Source organism: Humulus lupulus, chromosome 1 (genome assembly GCF_963169125.1).
Source record: "Humulus lupulus chromosome 1, drHumLupu1.1, whole genome shotgun sequence".
NCBI classification, from domain to species: Eukaryota; Viridiplantae; Streptophyta; class Magnoliopsida; order Rosales; family Cannabaceae; genus Humulus; species Humulus lupulus.
Window position 1 is genome coordinate 91,448,969 of NC_084793.1, and position 18,235 is coordinate 91,467,203.

Below are 18,235 nucleotides of genomic sequence, written 5' to 3' on the forward strand. Positions count from 1 at the left end.
CTGTCGATGGCTGAACAGAAAGAGGTCTAGTCGGAAACAAATGGACACGGAAGTGAACTAATCACCGGAGAAGCTCGTCGGCAAATTGGGACATAAAAAGCTCTCTTTTTTGCTCTGAATATATAGAATATGTAAAGTTTGAAATGAGAGTGTCAGGGTATTTATAGGACAGAAATCCACTATTTGATCCAACGTTCCACAGTGGGGATCACAAGAGTATCCCCATCCAACGGTCCCGGATAGTGCAGATGCTTTAATTGCCCTAGTCAAATACTAAATCGTGGATTAGTCAATCCACGATCCGCACCTGCCTCGTCCAACGTTCCATGTCGAAACTCTCAAGGCTATCCCCATCCTACGGTCCCAAATGGTGCAGAAGCATTAAACAGCCCACTCGAGTAACCAATGGACCTTTTTCGTACAGATGGGACATCTCAAGAATTGCGCTGACAGCCATCAATCACTTGGATCATCAAAAGATTCTTTCCAGATCTTTATGGTGCGAATGGCACAAACGCACCATCAACCTGAAGACACGTGTGTGAAACATTGTGAATTTGAAAGGGCGCGGATCGCCCAAGTGGCCCCCAAGTAAATGAACCCGACTTCTGGAAAACAAATTGGGATATTTGGATTTGATCCAGGAGAGTAAGGCAAGTCTCCACCATGCAAGCACGAATGAAGACTTAGGGGTAAATGTTATCTGTGTTTCCCCCCCGGGACACGTGGCATGACGCAATGGGTCTGTGGGCCCCCTTAAAGAGATTCGGGCCCATCCTGAGCCCGATGAACAAGGAAGAAGTCCTGACAGCCCAATCATGAATGAGCCCACCAACATTCAGTGGGAGCGACCATAACAAGGGAATCAATTCCAAGATGCAGGCTCAACTCATCTTCTCGGTCCTAACCTACCCGTTTCCTCCGGGATGCCAAAAGAGGTGGCAGGCTCACTAGTCTAGGAATTGACCTTGTTAAGAATGAACCCAGGCCTTGGTGAACGAACCAGGACTCTGATAAGTAAACTAGGACATTAGTAAATGAACCTGGACTAGACGTCTGGATAGGGCAAGTTTGATCTTCCCTGACGCTGGCATGTCCCCACGAAACACAGAAGTTGGTCTCCTCAACTAACCTACAAAAAAGGTTACACACAGAATGTACGCTGCTCCTAGGAAACAGTACTGTCACTACTGTGACAAATCCCCTTAGAAGCCCACGCGGACCAGCCTGAAATTACGTACTATTGGCAGCTGTAAGGCTTGGTCGTGCCCAAGCCGGCCCAATGGGCCCTGACTACTATGTTTTATTAAGAAACATTATTTGTATTATGACTATATTAGCGAGCAAACCATGATTACATCCCTATTGGGTCAGGATTAGTCCGACTCAAGCCCATTACACCTGACTACCTATAAATAGGACCAGTTGTGCACTGTAGCGGGGATCCCAGATTTTCTCTTGTAAGCAATTACTCTGCTAAAACTTGCAGAAAACTCCATTGTCAAAAGCTCACTAAAATCTAATACAATAGACTCGTGGACTAAAGTTCATTAATGCCCCAACCACGTAAATACTCTAATTGTTTATCGTTGATCATTTCTTTCTAGCTCTTATTTCTTAATATATTTCTAGTTTTCGAAAACTCGGTAAACAGTTTCGGTTACCACAGAATTAAGTTTAGCTAAATATATATCCTAGCTACATATCTTGATAACATCCCACAAACTCATGCATGATGTTTGCTAAGAACTCATTAATAAATCTATCAACCTGAATGACATTGTACATATGTTAATAAAACATAAAATGTATCTCAGTTCATTATATAATGTAGAAATCAATTTACCATCGAGAGACATCTGTATAATCTTTTGATCAATCTGTGTGTGTGTGTGTGTTTAAAGGTGTATAGTCAAGCTTCATGAGATTAACGTTAATGATATTTAACAATTTTGCTCTAGCAAAAATTTTCAACACCATTGGTTGAGGATCCAAGCAAAAACCTTGAGCATCAATTTTATACAACTCATACAACTTCATCTTCACATTATTATCAAGAGCTAAAACTATATCTACTTTACTAGAAGTCCCAACTAACCAATTGATACATCGAACAACATTTCCAACTTAGTTGTTTCTACTCCCACCCATTAAAAAAAAAAGATGAAGGAAAAAAAATGAACAGAGAAAAGAAAAAAAATAAAACAAAAAAAAAGACCTAACCCAAGCCTAAAAAAAAGCATAGTACAAAAATGTAAAAAATATGATTATAAAAAAAATACATAAACTTAAAAAAAAATGCTTACTGTAAAAAATAAAAAAGAAAGAATTTAATACACTATGTTATATTCAGTTTATGCTAATATTAACAATTTAATTTAAAGTATTAATTTTAGTTATTAACAAAATTTTGTAGTTAAATTAAAATTTTAAATTCATATAAAATTTGTTAATTTTTTATTTAAATATTTATTAAATAAAAATTGTTTGAAGATTCCGATCTACCATTCACTTATTCTATTTTTATTATGTTTTCAGATTGTTAACTAATCACAGATTCAACTTTTAAAGCTAAATATTAATAGAGCAATAATGCAACCAATTACATTTTCAAATGCTAAATTAAGATTCTTATTTTAGAAAAATACTTTTTAAAAGTACAATTTTCTAATTACAAACTAATCAGCTCTTAAAATTCTCATATTAATTAAAAGAAAATTTTATTTTTATAGTTTTTATACCAAAACTTTGCAAAAATACAAAGATTTAACTTTTAGTTATTTTTATGACTTTTATAACTAGAATGTTGATGTTTATGAGATTTTCTTTCTCATAAATTTGCAAAAAGATATATAGTTATGTCGTATTTGTAATGATAATTATGTTTATTTGATTTTAAGGTAATTTTATTTATTTTTTATTATTTTTCATGCTTTTTATTTTTTTATTTTTTTCTCTTACGTTTCTTTTTTCTCTAGCTCTTCTTTTTTCTTTTCATTTATGACTTTATTTATTTTTTTCATTTTTGTTCCTTCAACTTTTTTTCCTTTCATCTTTTCATCTTTTTTCTTTCATTCATTTTTTTTTTCATTTTTCCTTCATTTTTTTTCTTCAATTTTTTAATTTTTTCCTTCTTTTTTTTAATCTCATTTATTTTATTTTCCTTCCATTTTTTCTTCTTTTTTTCACTTATTTTATTCTTCTTCCATTTTCTCTTTTCTTGTTTTTTTCCTTCATTTTTTCACATATACATTAATATTATATAATTATACTATTATTTAGATTTTATTATAGTATGTGTAGAAAAAATTCAGATATTTATTTCTACATTGTTTCTTTTTTTTCCTTAAATCAAGGTTTCTTCATGTTAGGTTAAATAACGAATTATATGATATATTACCTTTTACATATTTATTTTTATATATATTTTCAAATCCCAATGTTCTTATCAGGTAATCTGTTACCATCTTAGGGTAACCAGTTACCTATATTATAAGTAATTTGTTACAATCAGGATAACTTGTTACTATTTTAGAGGTAACTAGTTAGCATGATATGGTAACAAGTTACTTATACTATAAGTAATCGGTTACTATCAGGATAACTTGTTAGCATGTTAAGGGTAACCAGTTATCTATATTATAATACCCGATTACCACAAACTTAAATTTAGCCTGATATATCCTAGCTACATATCTTGATAACATCTCACAAACTCATGCATGATGTTTGTTAAGAACTCGTTAATAATTCTCTTAGCCTAAAGGACATTGTACATATGGTAATAAAACAAAAAATATATCTCAGTTCATTATATAATGTAGAAACCAATTTACCATCGAGAGGCCTCTGTATAATCTTTCGATCAATTTGTGTGTGTTTTTCTTTTAAAGATGTACATTCAAGCTTCATGAGATTAACGTTAATGATATTAACAATTTTGCTCTTGCAAAAAATTTCAACGCCATTGGCTGAGGATCCAAGCAAGACCCTTAAGCAACAATCTTGTAAAACCCATACAACTTCATCTTCACATCATTAACAAGAGCTAAAAATATATCTACATTACTAGAAGCCCCACCCAACCCATTGATAGACCGAACAACCTTTCAAACTCAGTTGTTTCTACTTCCACACATTAAAAAAAGAAAAGATGAAGGAATAAAAGAAAATGAACGAAGAAAAGAAAAAGAAAAACATAAAAAAAAAAAAATCCTAACCCAAACCTAAAAAAAAGTATAGTACAAAAATGTAAAAAAAATGCTTATTGTAAAAAATAAAAAGAAAGAAAGAAAAGTTTTAAAAAAAAAAATTTAATTGAAAAAAAATAATATGTACATTATAAAAAGAAAAAATAAATAAATTGTAAACATAGTAAGGCCAAAAATAAAATTAAAACTTAAAATATAAAATAAAATATTTATATAGTATACAAAAAATAATAGGTACAATAAAAAAAGTTATTCTAAAAATTATATATAAAAAACAAACAAATAAACAAATAAGGATAAATATGAAAATAAAATTACAAAACTAGCCTTTCAATTTTAAAAAACTTAATGAAAAACAAAAGTATGGCATGAACATAAATTTATACAAAATTATGAGAAAACAGAACCATAAACATAAGATTTTAAGATTTTTAAAAAAATAAAAAATTCTCATATTTTTGTAAACATTTGAAAAATTACATGTTATTTCCACTTGATTAAAAATAGCAAGAGAAGCCATAAGCTATGTAAATTCCACTTGAAAATTTTGGTTATAACCGCTCAAATATACCTAAGATTTAACAAAACAAAAACTAAAATTACAGAATTCGAAAAAAATTACAAAAATATGAAGGGACAGAATTGTAAATACAAAGTATACAAATTTGTAACAATACAATCTTTTTGTAATTAATATTTACAAATTTGTAACTAAAGTTTATAAGTTTGTAATCATATACTACAATTTTGTAAACAACATTTACAGAAAAAATAGAAAATTGTAACAAGCAGTAATTGAGTTGTTACAAACTGTTATTTGCATTTTTGTAAATTTTGTAAACTTTCGTATTTTTCAAATTTTTTTTTATATTTACAGTTACGAGTGCACATATGGACCCGGAAATTCGAAAACTTGCAGGACTCGCTCGACCCGCATTCGAAAACCCCAAAAAAGTGACGAAACTCAAAAAGTTGGGTCGGGTCGGGTCGGGCTCAACCCGAGGGCCCCATCGGGTCGGGTTTCAAAATCACATTTCTACACCCGAACCTGCCCGACCCTATAAAGTTTAACTTTTTATGTTTTTTTAGTTTTATTTCAATTTTTTTATTAAATCATGCGGTGCCACCACCACCCAGCCACACCACTGCCACTGGACACCACCACTTGAACCACAGTCCTCCCAACCCCGACTCCCCAGTCCCCACCACACCACCGCCCCTTCTGCTCGTTACCGAGAACCCACCAAGACCAACCACCACCACTGTCCCTTCTCTTCTTCTTCTCCCTCTTTCTCTCGCTCTCTCCCTTTCTTGGTTCAGTCGGTGCGGCGGCGACTCGTCAACGCCGGCAAGGCAAGGGTCACGGGCATTAGGCAGGCAGGGGGTCACGCTCACGGCGACACCACTTGGCCAGGCTGCAAGCAGGGTAATTGTTTTTTTTAATATTTTAAATGTATATAATTATATATATATATATATTTGTATTACATATTAAATTGTGTATTTCAAAATAGGTAACAGTCATTAATTTTTGTTTTGACATTCTTCTAGTTGCCAATATATATGGTCATGATCACAAAAAAAAAATCAATTAAAGAAAATAGTCATGAAAAAATGGTACATTTGTTGAAAAAAAAAATGATGCTATCACATTCATTTTGCCGATCGGCTAATTTATGTAACCCAATTAATAAACTACTTAATATTAATTCATTAATTGTTTCAATAATCAGCAGTGATGATGTTATATTTTACAGTGAATTAATTAGTAAAATATTGAATTTTTTAATTGATATATTCAATTACAAGCTGGTCTAGGTCTACATATAAGATATTCAAGTCAAACATTAATACTATATTCGATATTTGGTGGATATTGAAATTGGGTTGTTTTGTTGTGCCTATGCTCTATATGTTGTACTGGACTGGATTAGTGGATTTTAGGTATGTGATGGGTGTCGTATGTCGTATCAAATTTAATTATTAATTTTATTAGATACTTATACCAACTATTTTAGTATAGTGATAAATAAGGGTCGAACCCACAAGGACTACTATTCTATTTATTATTCAAAAAATAAAAATTAATAAAGAAGGGGATTTTGATTTTTAACTCAAAATTAAATAACATAAACTAGAAAGCAAATAAATATTGATATTACGATATTAAGAAACAGTTAAATGTTAATATCTACCCTCAACAATCATTCTCAATCACTAATAATAAATATTATTCTAATTTCTCAATTAAACTATTAACCCCACAAAGTCTCCCTATTATAAGTAATCAAGGCGAAGCGCTCAATAATTAACTCTTTTAGCTAAGCAATAATTCTATGAAGCATATAATCTATTTAACTTAGATAAATCATTAAGTCCAATGGAGACAAGTTAATCTAGGCATTAAATTAATGAAGCATATAATTCACTTAACCTAGGTTCTATTTTTCATCACAATCAACAATTTTTTTTACATCACTATCAATTGCAATTTATCACATACACTTAAAATCCTAAATTATTAGGTGAGTAGTAATTCTAAGATGACAATTGAATAATGTAAAACCTTAATTAGTTGGCCACCTAACAAGAAATCACAAAATTTATAACATTCAATTGGAAAAATAGAAACAATTTAATATTGAGAGAAATTAAAGAACAATATTCATTATCAACAATCAAGAATTCATGTTTTGGGTTTTGAATTAACCCTTAACCTAAAAAGAACCTACTCCATAATAGCAATCATAATCACAAACATAATTAAAATTAAAATTAAAGAGATTAAGGGAAGAAAAGAAACTAGATTGATGAACAATAGTATTGTAGTCTTCTCTCTAGCCCTTTCTGAGTCTTTTTCTCTCCTAAACCGTAATAAAAACTTAATCTCCAATTAACCCTAATAATCTGTTATAGTCTCCTTTAAATTCTATTTAAAATGTAAATAAAAATCTAAAAACAACATCGCAAGCTGCCGCTTGGAAAATGCGTGCTGCGGCCTAAAGCAAATTATCTGCAGAAATTGGTCATGCAGGTCGCGGCCTGAAAAAACTAGGCAGCGACCCAACTCACTTTTCTTCACAGTAGGCAGCAGTCTGAAAAATCTGGGCAGCGGCCTGTCTGGAACAGAAAATCTGAAACATCAATTCCAATTAAAGGGTCGCGACCTATCTTCAATTTATTTAATTCTCGACCTTAAATAGCTTGTACGCTGCCACCACTTCAACATTTCAATCCCGAAAGCTTGGAATGCTCCTAAAACTTCATTTTAACCTCATCTCAGTGAGTCTTTTTTCAACCTATGATTTATAAACTACATTTGCCATCAAAATGTCAGATTTATCATCATAAAATGCAATGTAGAAAATATGTTGTAGAATCACGAAACTAAGTTAAAAATACTAAAAATGCTATCATAACATCATCCAAGCATAGAAAAACTTATCAAATATTAATACAAAAATGACCTTATCAGTATGCTCTGTTGTTAATCATTATATTATATATGTTTTTGTGCTCTATAAATTATGGATATAGATCAAGATCAAGTAGATGAAACTCCACCTACCAATTATCAAACTCCTACAGATCAAGCCCAGGGTAAAGAAAAAAGAACTAGAAGGGGTAAAAAAAGAGAGAAACCTCCTTTGGCTCCAAAAAAAAAAGGATAAAATATTTGGGAGCATTTCGAATAATTGCCCCCAGTTGATCCTAACGACAAAGAAGAGATACCCAAGTGTATTTGTTGTTATTGTGGCAGTGAGTTTTTCTGTGATAGTAGAAAGCATGGGACTAGTCATCTGTGGAATCACTTTAGGAATGTTTGTGAGTTTAGTCCATATAAGGTTGATGAGAAAAAGCAAAAGGTTTTAAGTTTTGAGCCGGTGAAAAGAGGGAAGGAGGGGGGGAAAATTTAATATTGATGGCTTATAACAAAGAGGCATGCAGGCTTGCCTTATCAAAGTACATTGTGTTGGATGAGTTTCCTTTTAGACATGTTGAGGGGGAGGGTTTCCGACAATTTGTTAGAACCATACAACCTAGGTTTGATACCCCATCCAGGATAATTGTTGCTCGAGATGTGTTGAAATTGTATGCTAAAGAGAAAAAGAAATTGAAAAATATTTTAAAGCATGAGAGGATCTCCATCACCAGTGATACATGGACTTCTATTCAGAATTTGAACTATATGGTCATCACGGCGCATTGGGTTGACTCTGATTTCCACTATCAGAAAAGAATTATAAAATTTTGCCAAGTGGTAGATCACAAGGGGGATACTATTGGCAAATAGATTGAGAATTGTTTATATGATTGGAGCATTTCAAAATTGTTTGCCATTATGACGGGCAATGATTCTTCAAATGATGTTGCTATTCGATTTTTGAAGAGACGATTTAGAGAAAAGGAGAATGGTCTCATTTTAGATGGGAAGTTTTTACATATAAGATGTTGTGCTCATATTGCAAACTTGATTTTAACTGAAGGATTAAAAGAGAAACATGATTCAATTGCTAGCATTAGACATGTTGTAAGATATGTTAGGTCTTCTCCCACTAGGCTCAAAAGGTTTAAAGAAGTTGTCGTAGAAGAAAAAATTGAATGCAAACGACTTCTCTCTTTAGATGTCCAAACGAGGTGGAACTCCACATATCTCATGCTTAGTTGTGCATTAAGATTCCAAAAGGCATTTGAAAGTTTACTGTCAAATACAAATTTCGTGAAGTATTTTGAGGAGGTTGACAAAGATGGTAAGAAAAAGGAAGGGTCGCCTATTGAAACTGTCTAGGAGAATGCAACGGTCTTTGTGAATTTTTTGGAGACTTTCTACGAGATTACATTAAGGTTTAATGGATCAACCTATATTACGGCAGACAAGTACTTTATTGAAATATGTAATATGCAATGCACTTTGTATAGAATGACAGTTGAGGAGGATGACCCATTGTTAGCGAATATGGCACAGAGCATGAAGGTGAAATATGACAAATACTGGGGAAAGATTGAAGAATGTAATGAGGCCCTTATAATTGCCTTGGTTCTTGACCCAAGATACAAACTCAAGTACACAACCATTGCTTTTATGGTCCATTGACATGCGCTCAGATGGTTAATGAGGTAGAACAAGCATTACGATCACTATTTGATTTGTATGGTGTTGGGGGTTTTACATTACTTCAGCTATCTATGACCCAGTCTCAATCTGTCTCACTATCAGCCTTAACCTCAGCCTAGTGGATCTTCCTCTTCCTCATTCACTACTACTTCTAGTTTGAAGAAGTATGCTTCATTCATGATGAGTTTGTACAACAAAGGAAAAAAGAAGATGGTGGTAAAACAAAGAATGAGGTTGATAGGTATCTAACTGAGGATGTTGAACCTATGATTGAGGGTGTCAACTTCGACATTTTGAAATGATGGGTCAGAAATGCATCCAAGTACAAGATCTTGTCAACCATTGCTCGTGATGTGTTAGTCATATCAGTTACAACTGTTGCTTCTGAGGCTGCCTTTTCGACTGATGGTCAGATTTTAGATCCCTTTAGGAGCTTACTACGTCCTAAAATGGTTGAATGTTTAATATGTCTCAAAAACTGGTGGAGCAGTTCACATCAACCAATCATTGCTCGAGAGTACATGGATGGAAATGAAGTTCTAGAGACAACAGAGATTCTGGAGTCTGATAAGTTGTTTAAACAAAATTTTTATTTGGTATTTTAGTTGTAATTATTGTTTGAAATTAAATCATATTTATGGAAATGTATAATATTGCAGAGATCACAGGTGATACTACAACTGCTGTTGCTAGTGGTAGTGAAAATGTTTCCGCTTCGCCTTCTGCTTCTATTAATGCTCCATCTACAACCACATATGTTGCACAAGGAATTGAATGAATAAAAACAAGAACCTCATCTTTAGACTAGTTATTTTGTGGACTTTTTAAGTTTTAATAGTTTAGTTATTTTTTTTAAGGATTTTGAATTTGGACTTTTGGATTTGGACTGTGATATTGGTAATTTGGTATGAACTTTTAAATTTTAATTATGAACTTTTAAATTTATGGCTTTTTATTTTTCGTTAGAGTTAGAAGTTGGTATAACTTGGATGTTTCATTCATATTATTATTAGTTAGTTATTACTTATTAACTTGTGAAAATTGGTAAAAACCTAAGAATTGTGAATTAAGTTTTTGAAGACTAGTAAGTATTTGGTAAGTTTTTTAATTTTTTTCTTTAATTAATGGTAAAATAGTGATCAATTAAAAGTTGACAAAAATAAATAAACCCAATTGTAAAAATACAAACCTTGCCCGGACCCGACCACATCCAACCCTATTTTGGGCGAGTTCGGTTACACTCCTCCCACACCCAAACCCGAACTTTCCCCACCCAACCCAATGCGAACCCGAAGAAATCCAATAGTAATTCAGGTGGGTTCTGTAATAAAACTCTTCCACCCGAAATCCGACAAACTCAAACCGGACAAACTCGCTCGATGTGGAGCACTATTTACATAGCTATATGTAATTTTTCTTAATTCTTCTAACAAAAATAACACTAAATCTAAGCCCAATACACCGATTCCAATTCAGAAGCCCATCTTATTCTCCAAGGCTCCTCTCCTTCACTCGCTCATTGCCATTGCCTTACACCGACGGCAGCGACCACTCCCGCCACCTTACAATTCTCGGCCACCCTCCCTCTCTCTGCCTCGCACCCACGACAGTCACCATCCCTCCCACCTTACCTTGCTCGGCCAACCAACACGGCAGTCAGCATCCTTCTTCGGCGTCACACTTACGGCAGCCACCGTCCCTTTCTCGGCCACTCAAAACTTTAGCCATTTTTTAAGTTTCGAATTTCAGCCGAGAAATTTAGAGGGTAACCTTCTGTTACATTCTATTTTAGCATATGTCCCTAAGTTTTTGTTTTATTAACAGCTAAACGTTGACTGTATCATATCTTAATTTACTAGCTTTGGTTATTTACAGAGTGTATTAATTTGATTTTTGTAATGTGTATATCCAATTTTACATGGTATATTATATCTGATTATATACTTAGTATATTTATATGCAGGCCATGTAGCTATAGAGTTTGGACATCATTGCTAATTTGCTATGAGATTTGGGCTATCTAATAATTCTGTTTGTTTCTTTTCTTCATTTCCGGATTTAAGGTTTCAGGGCTTCGTTTCTTTTGCTGTTTTAAAATGTCGAGTTTTAGTTGCTAATTGCTGTTAGAAAATAGAATGAACAATTTGTTATCTCTTTATTTGATATAATTTTTATGACTGTAACATCTTTGGTTGAACCATTATTTTAATTGTTTTAATTCAATAATTTAGTATTTTTGTGATTATTATTAAAAGAATTATTTCAATCAGATTTAATGAACATTTCATCATTGTCTCTACTATTCATGTCTTCACGAAATGCCATAAATCAATTGGTTTATGGTTTATTATATTGTGAAAAGAAAATACTTTAATTGTTAATATTGTAATTAGCTTTAGTGTTAAAAGTTTCATGCTATATGAGGTTAGTATATCAAATAGCCTTCATTAATTTATTGTTTACATTTCATTCCTTAATAACTTAGTGAAAATTTAAGTTCTTGGTTCCCAGTGAAACTAGTTTATTATAACTTTATTTAAGTTCTTGGTTCCCAGTGAAACTAGTTTATTATAGCTTTTGAATTAATTATACTTATAATAACTAGTGATGTAGGTATAAATGTAGAAACATTGCCTGGCCTGCAACACACATGGCTGATGCCTACGCTTCCTCTGCAGATGATGGCCATATCGCCTGTACAGTACCTCTTTCTCTATAAGAACAATAGAATCCAATCTAACAAAAAGTAAAGAGTCATAACTCATAAGTCCATAGCCTCTTTCTATTACTTGCAGAGTTTCAATATCAAGAAGCCATTAAAGCCAAAAGCTTTTTATTTTTTTTCAAATGGCTGCCCTACTACAAAAACCCATCCTCAGAACATTCTCAACCTTGGTAAAACCCTTACAACTACCACATTGCAACAGTTTTTGGGTTCTCTTTTCCTCTCCAAAGTCGTTCTCTAACCATGGTGTTGTACCTTTGGAAATTCAAGAAGAAGCTTTTGGAACTCCAAGCCGGGAATCAGTTTCATCAGATTCATTTTTAGTGGAGAAAATTCTACAGGGTTTGAACCAAGGTAATCCCAATTCATTGCGCAATTGTCTATTTCAGTTGAACCCATTAGTTGTAGTTGAAGTACTTAGTAGGTGCCGTGAAAATTTTCAACTGGGTATGAAGTTTGTTGATTTGATTTTGTTGAATTGTCCCAATATGAAGTATTCTTCACAGTCCTTGAGTGTAATGATTCACATTCTGGTGCGTGGTCGGAGGTTGTCCGATGCACAAGCGTTGGTGCTTAGAATGGTGAGGAGGAGTGGCATTTCACGAATTGAAGTTGTTGAATCCTTTGTTTCAACGTGCATAATTTTTGGTTCGAATCCTTTGGTGTTTGATTTATTGGTTAGGACTTATGTGCAAGCTAAGAAGTTGAGAGAAGGATGGGAAGTGTTTCAAATATTGAGAAGCAAAGGTTTTCATGTCTCTATAAATGCTTGTAATAGTCTTCTTGGAGGGCTTGTAAAAGTTGGGTGGGTTGACTTGGCATGGAAAGTATATGAAGAAGTTCTTAGAAGTGGAATTGAGTTAAATGTTTTTACGCTTAATATCATGGTTAATGCTTTGTGTAAAGATGGAAAAATTGGTGATACCAAGTCGTTGTTGTCGAACATGGAAGAGAAAGGGATTCTTCCGGATATAGTGACATACAATACTTTGGTCAATGCCTATTGTCGCCAAGGGCTTTTGGAAGAGGCATTTTATTTATTAAACTCTATGTCAGGTAAAGGGTTCAGACCTGGACTTTTCACTTACAACACTATGATAAATGGCTTGTGTAAATTCGGAAAATATGCAAGAGCAAGGGAAGTTTTGGATGAGATGGTGCAAGTTGGATTGAGTCCTGATACGTCTACATACAATGCATTGCTTGTTGAGAGATGTAGAAAAAATATAGTATTGGAGGCCGAGGGGATTTTTCATGAAATGACAAGTCGAGGTGTTTCCCCTGATTTAATTAGTTTTAGTGCTCTTATTGGGATGTTTACAAGAAATGGAAATCTTGATCAGGCACTAGGATATTTTAGAAGTTTGAAAAATGCAGGATTGGTTCCAGATAGTGTGATTTATACTATCCTAATAGATGGATATTGTAAAAATGGTCAAATGTCAGAGGCAATGAAAATGAGAGATAAAATGCTGGAGCAAGGCTGTGTTATGGATGTGGTGACATATAACATTATTATGAATGGATTGTGTAGGGAGATGATGCTTACTGATGCAGAACTTTTGTTCAGTGAGATGACGGAAAGGGGTGTGATTCCTGATTTTTATACTTTTACCACACTGATTCATGGGTATTGCAAGGATGGGAATATGAGGAAAGCGCTAAATTTGTTCCGTACCATAACTGAAAGAAATCTGAAGCCTGACATTGTCACATACAATATATTGATTGATGGTTTTTTCAAAGGTGGTGAAATAGAGAAAGCTGAGGAATTATGGGATGATATGATCTCCAGAAGTATATTTCCTAATCACATTTCATATGGCATTCTAATAAATGGATTCTGCAGCGTGGGTAATGTACCTAAGGCATTGAGGTTGTGGGACCAAATGGTGGAAGAAGGTATAAAACCTACCCTTGTGACTTGTAATACTGTCTTAAAGGGGTACTGCAGGACGGGTGATGTGGCAAAAGCAGATGAGTTTTTGAGCAAAATGATTACCCGGGGAGTTATTCCTGACAGCATTACATACAACACTTTGATTAATGGATACATAAAAGAAGAGAATCTGCACAAAGCTTTTGTTTTGACTAGCAAGATGGAAGATCAAGGGTTGTTGCCAGATGTGATTACATACAATGTTATTTTAAATGGATTCTGTCGGCAGGGTAGAATGCAAGAAGCTGAGCTAGTAATGCAGAGGATGATTGAAAAAGGTGTGAAACCTGATAAATCAACGTATACATTATTGATTAATGGACATGTATCCCAGGACAACTTGAAAGCAGCATTCCGCTTCCACGATGATATGCTGCAGAAAGGTTTTGTACCAGATGACAAGTTTTAATGATCAATTCTTGGAGCTGAAGGTATGCTATCTATGATTTTGTTCAAATACTTCATCTTGTTGACTCTTGAAAGTATTTTGATCACATTTTTTGTCGCAATGTTTCTGCTTTGGAAGTGTGTATGGTTACTAGGTGGACAGTTTCATTAGTTTTTTCATGACATGCCTCCTTTTAAAGTTGCTAATGATCTACATTTCTTCCCCTGTTCTAGCTGAAAACAATTTTACTTTATATATTTACTCATTTCTGTATTAGAGAGCTTGGATTTGAATAAAGTTGATAATTTCAATAAGAGCTTATTTCCCAAGTAAAGGAAACTTGGAGCTTATGTTATTGAAAAAGAGTATGGACGTAGGACCTCATTTGAGAAACAGACAAAACACAGTTAATAAGTCCAATAAGACCTCATTCCAAATTAGAGGAAAGTTTGTGCTTATGTTATTGAAAAAGAGTATAAACGTAGGGCCTCTTTTCAGAAAATATTCTGTTGGTGAGTGTGACATTTCCAATATTCTATTTGTTCAAGCTGGAATAGTAAACTTTTGTATAGGTTCAAGCTGAGCATAAATCTAACTTGGTCTTTTAACACTTCAGCTGTGTTGAATAATTCATGAAATAATGTTCACACCATTTTATACTCTTTTGTTTTTCTGCAAAATCCCTTTTAAGGACTTAGCTAAATACCACTTTTGATCGTGTGTCTTAAAAAAATTTAAATTGACCTCGCACTAGCCAAACAATTAAAATTGGTATTTAACTAAGACACATGAGTATATATGTGTAAAATTATGTTTAGGGGGTAAGTCATGTAGGCTTCTATAGTCAAGTAACCACACATTGGACTTTTCTCTTTTTGTGCTTATTCCCAAAACACACCCAAATTTAAGCTACATTAACTTCTTTATTACTAAATAACCGAGTTTGAGTCGAGACCTTATCCATCTTCTCAGCATGGCTCAATATGTTGGCACCTTTGCTTTCTTCATAGATAAAGTTGGCTAGCTCTATCATAGAAAACTTTCCATCTTAGTGATCAAGTGCAAGAAAGAGTGAAAGTCTAATTGTGGGAATGGCTTTCTTTAGCAAAAATTTAAACAATTTGCCTTTGCTGTAGCCTTTCAGTTGAATTTATCATTGTACTTGTACGTCTAAGGTTCTTTTGTTTTGTTTTTGTTTGTATACAATCACACACAGGTCATGAATCAACCCCATGAGGTCAAATGTATTTTTATCCACACTTTTAGAAATCCCCTAATGTCAGATGATGTATCTTTGTTATCAGGGACTTGTTGTAGTATCATGGAACCTCCATATATATTAATTTTCTTGGCTGTTCAGAGGTGGTGTCATATTCAAGTCCATCCTTGTTTCTAGGTATGTGGTTCATTTTCGTGGATAATATATATCTTGCTCTTTTTCCCTCCAACTGCTAGATACTGGTTAATTGTTGATATAACAGGAGGCTGATGGAATTTCAACCTAGTGTCATTTTTTGTGCCAGCTGCCAATGTAAATGTTGCCAAATAACGAAGTCAATTGTTGATATAACAGGAGGCTGATGGTCTTGCATAGTGTGAAGTCAATAAAATGTTACTTCATCTATAGAAGACGAAAAGCTTCTCAATTAAGCTATTCTCAATGGACAATGCTGTTTAGGAATTCTGGATGTGCTCCTGTGAGATAAATGGGAAAAGGTGAGCTTTTATTTAGAATTCTTGAAGGGCCTGTTTGGAAACAACGGTGTAAGTACTAGGCCGTGTAATTACTAGGGTAGTAATTACACTATATTTTAAAATACAAGGTGTATTTGGATGTCAAATGTTAATTACTTATTGTCATGTTTGTCAAAACAGTTAGTAATTACACAAAAAAATAATATTATGTAATAAATATATTTTAAAATTGATAGTAATTAGTAATTACAATGTAATTACACTCGATTCTCATGGGGCTATGAGAATTGGAGATTGTAATTGAGATCCATTAGTTACCTCCAATTACATAGTATTGTGTAATTATATGGTCAGACAAATACGCAAAATAGAATAATTACTCCGAATTACACCAAATTCTAATTACAGGATGACTTTCCAAACGCACCCTAATGGTATTTTGAATTCTCAATCTTGTACAATTTCAGTACTTGTGTGCTGGATTGTTGAATTCTCAATCTTATTAATAAGAAATGAAATGTTTGGTTTTAACTTCTGGCGCAATAATCCATCATTTTTTATAGGACAGATTTTTGGAGCTTTCGGCGTTGAGCAAGTCCTGTCAATCAATGGTTAGAAGACAAGCTCCAGTTTTTCATTTTAGCAAGAGTATATTTAAAAAGGTTGGAAGCTAGTCGGTGATTGGTAAGCAGGCTATTTGCTGCCTGCCTTAATACAATTTGTTTTTCTGTGTTGGTTTAGTGGTAATTATTAGTTGTTTAGGTAGAGATGATGTTAGCAGTATATTTTTCAATTTGTTGTTTGTAATTTTGTTCAATTGTTTTTCCATTTGTTGGTATATGGCCAATACTAATATCAAATTGGAGCCTTTTTTTTTCTTTTTTCTCCAGTCTATTTTAGTCAGGGTTGACTCAAAGATCCCAATCTTGGTTGAAAACTATCTCCACTTTGGATGCGGATATTTTATTTTATTAAAACTAAAATATAATGTTATTTCTTGGATACAGCATTTGACAAGTGCGTATGGATTTCTTAATAATCCTGATGAACCTTTTGACAAGTCAAACAGCTGCTTGACTCCAATGTTTTCTACTTTTACCTCTGGTATAGGCTCAAGACTACACTGGTATCCTTATCATTGATATTAGTGTGGCTTCATGCTATTATCTTGTGAAGCAACTTTATGCTAGTTTTGAACTTTTACAGCCTTCAAGTTCCGTTATAACTTAAAAGAAAAATTTAGAAATATCCCTTGAGCCAACATTGATGAAGACTATATAGGATACTAACCAGAAACGGAAACTCATGTTGTTTGTTTTGGTTGCAGAATACTGTCTGGGACACCAACTAGCAAGTCATTTTGCTGGTTTTGGTTGCTGAATATGCTTTTGGACACCACCCAGAAACTCATGTTGCTAGTTTGGTTGCTGAAAATAATCTAGGACACCTTCTTGCAACTTATAATAAAGGTTTGGTTGTTGAATATGGTCTACATGTAACCTATGTTGCTAGTTTGTTGAAAACTGTCTCGGATACCAAACAGAAGCCTGTATTTCTGGTTTGATTGATGAAAATGATCTTGAACAACATCCAAAAATCAATGCTGCTGGTTTAGTTGCTAAATATGGTCTTGGATACCTCTTAGCAACCCATGTTGCTGATTTTGGTTGTTGTATATAGTAATGGATACTTACCAGCAACTCATGTTGCTAGTTTTCTTTGCTTAAAACGGTTCAAGATACCAACCAGAAATCCAAGTTTTTGTTACTGAAAATGCGGTAAAACACTTATCAGAAAACCATGTTTCTGGTTTTGGTTGCTAAATGTGGTCTAAGACACCTATTATTAACTCATGTTGCTAATTTGATTTCTGAGCACGGTCTTGGACACCAAAAAAAAAAACTCATTGCTGAAAATGGCATTGGATATCAACCAAAAATCCACGCTGCTAAATATGTTATGGGACACCTACTAGCGACACATATTGCTACTTATGGTTGCTGAGCATAGTCTTGGAAACTTATCATCAACCCATATGGTTTATAACACCAATAACAAACCCCTATCGATGTTTTTTCATGCTATGTACTGTTTATTTAGTAATTCATATCTATGTATTTTTGTTTTTACGTAGATTCTAAAAGTCAAAACAATTAATAAC

At 33.5% G+C, this 18,235-nt stretch overlaps 2 protein-coding genes across 19 annotated transcripts; both read left to right on the forward strand.

The window, feature by feature from the left end:
* Nucleotides 1–8,553: 8,553 nt before the first annotated feature.
* On the forward strand, nt 8,554–10,105 carry LOC133818240 (zinc finger BED domain-containing protein RICESLEEPER 2-like). The gene is made up of 4 exons (XM_062250999.1): nt 8,554–8,962; nt 9,086–9,275; nt 9,638–9,735; nt 9,987–10,105. Exons 1-4 carry the CDS (start codon nt 8,554–8,556, stop codon nt 10,103–10,105), a joined length of 816 nt encoding a protein of 271 aa, XP_062106983.1.
* A 611-nt stretch (nt 10,106–10,716) lies between these two features.
* Nucleotides 10,717–17,898, forward strand: LOC133795858 (pentatricopeptide repeat-containing protein At5g01110). 18 transcript variants are annotated; one of them, XM_062233352.1, is made up of 7 exons: nt 10,717–11,092; nt 11,941–14,422; nt 15,684–15,775; nt 15,953–16,095; nt 16,638–16,758; nt 17,082–17,178; nt 17,402–17,898. In XM_062233352.1, exon 2 carries the CDS (start codon nt 12,175–12,177, stop codon nt 14,398–14,400), a length of 2,226 nt encoding a protein of 741 aa, XP_062089336.1. In that variant the 5' UTR covers nt 10,717–11,092; nt 11,941–12,174; the 3' UTR covers nt 14,401–14,422; nt 15,684–15,775; nt 15,953–16,095; nt 16,638–16,758; nt 17,082–17,178; nt 17,402–17,898. The 18 variants fall into 18 exon arrangements, with proteins under 18 accessions (XP_062089336.1, XP_062089347.1, XP_062089364.1 ...); XM_062233363.1 differs by having other exon boundaries at nt 16,638–16,736; XM_062233380.1 differs by having other exon boundaries at nt 16,638–16,685.
* Nucleotides 17,899–18,235: the final 337 nt, after the last annotated feature.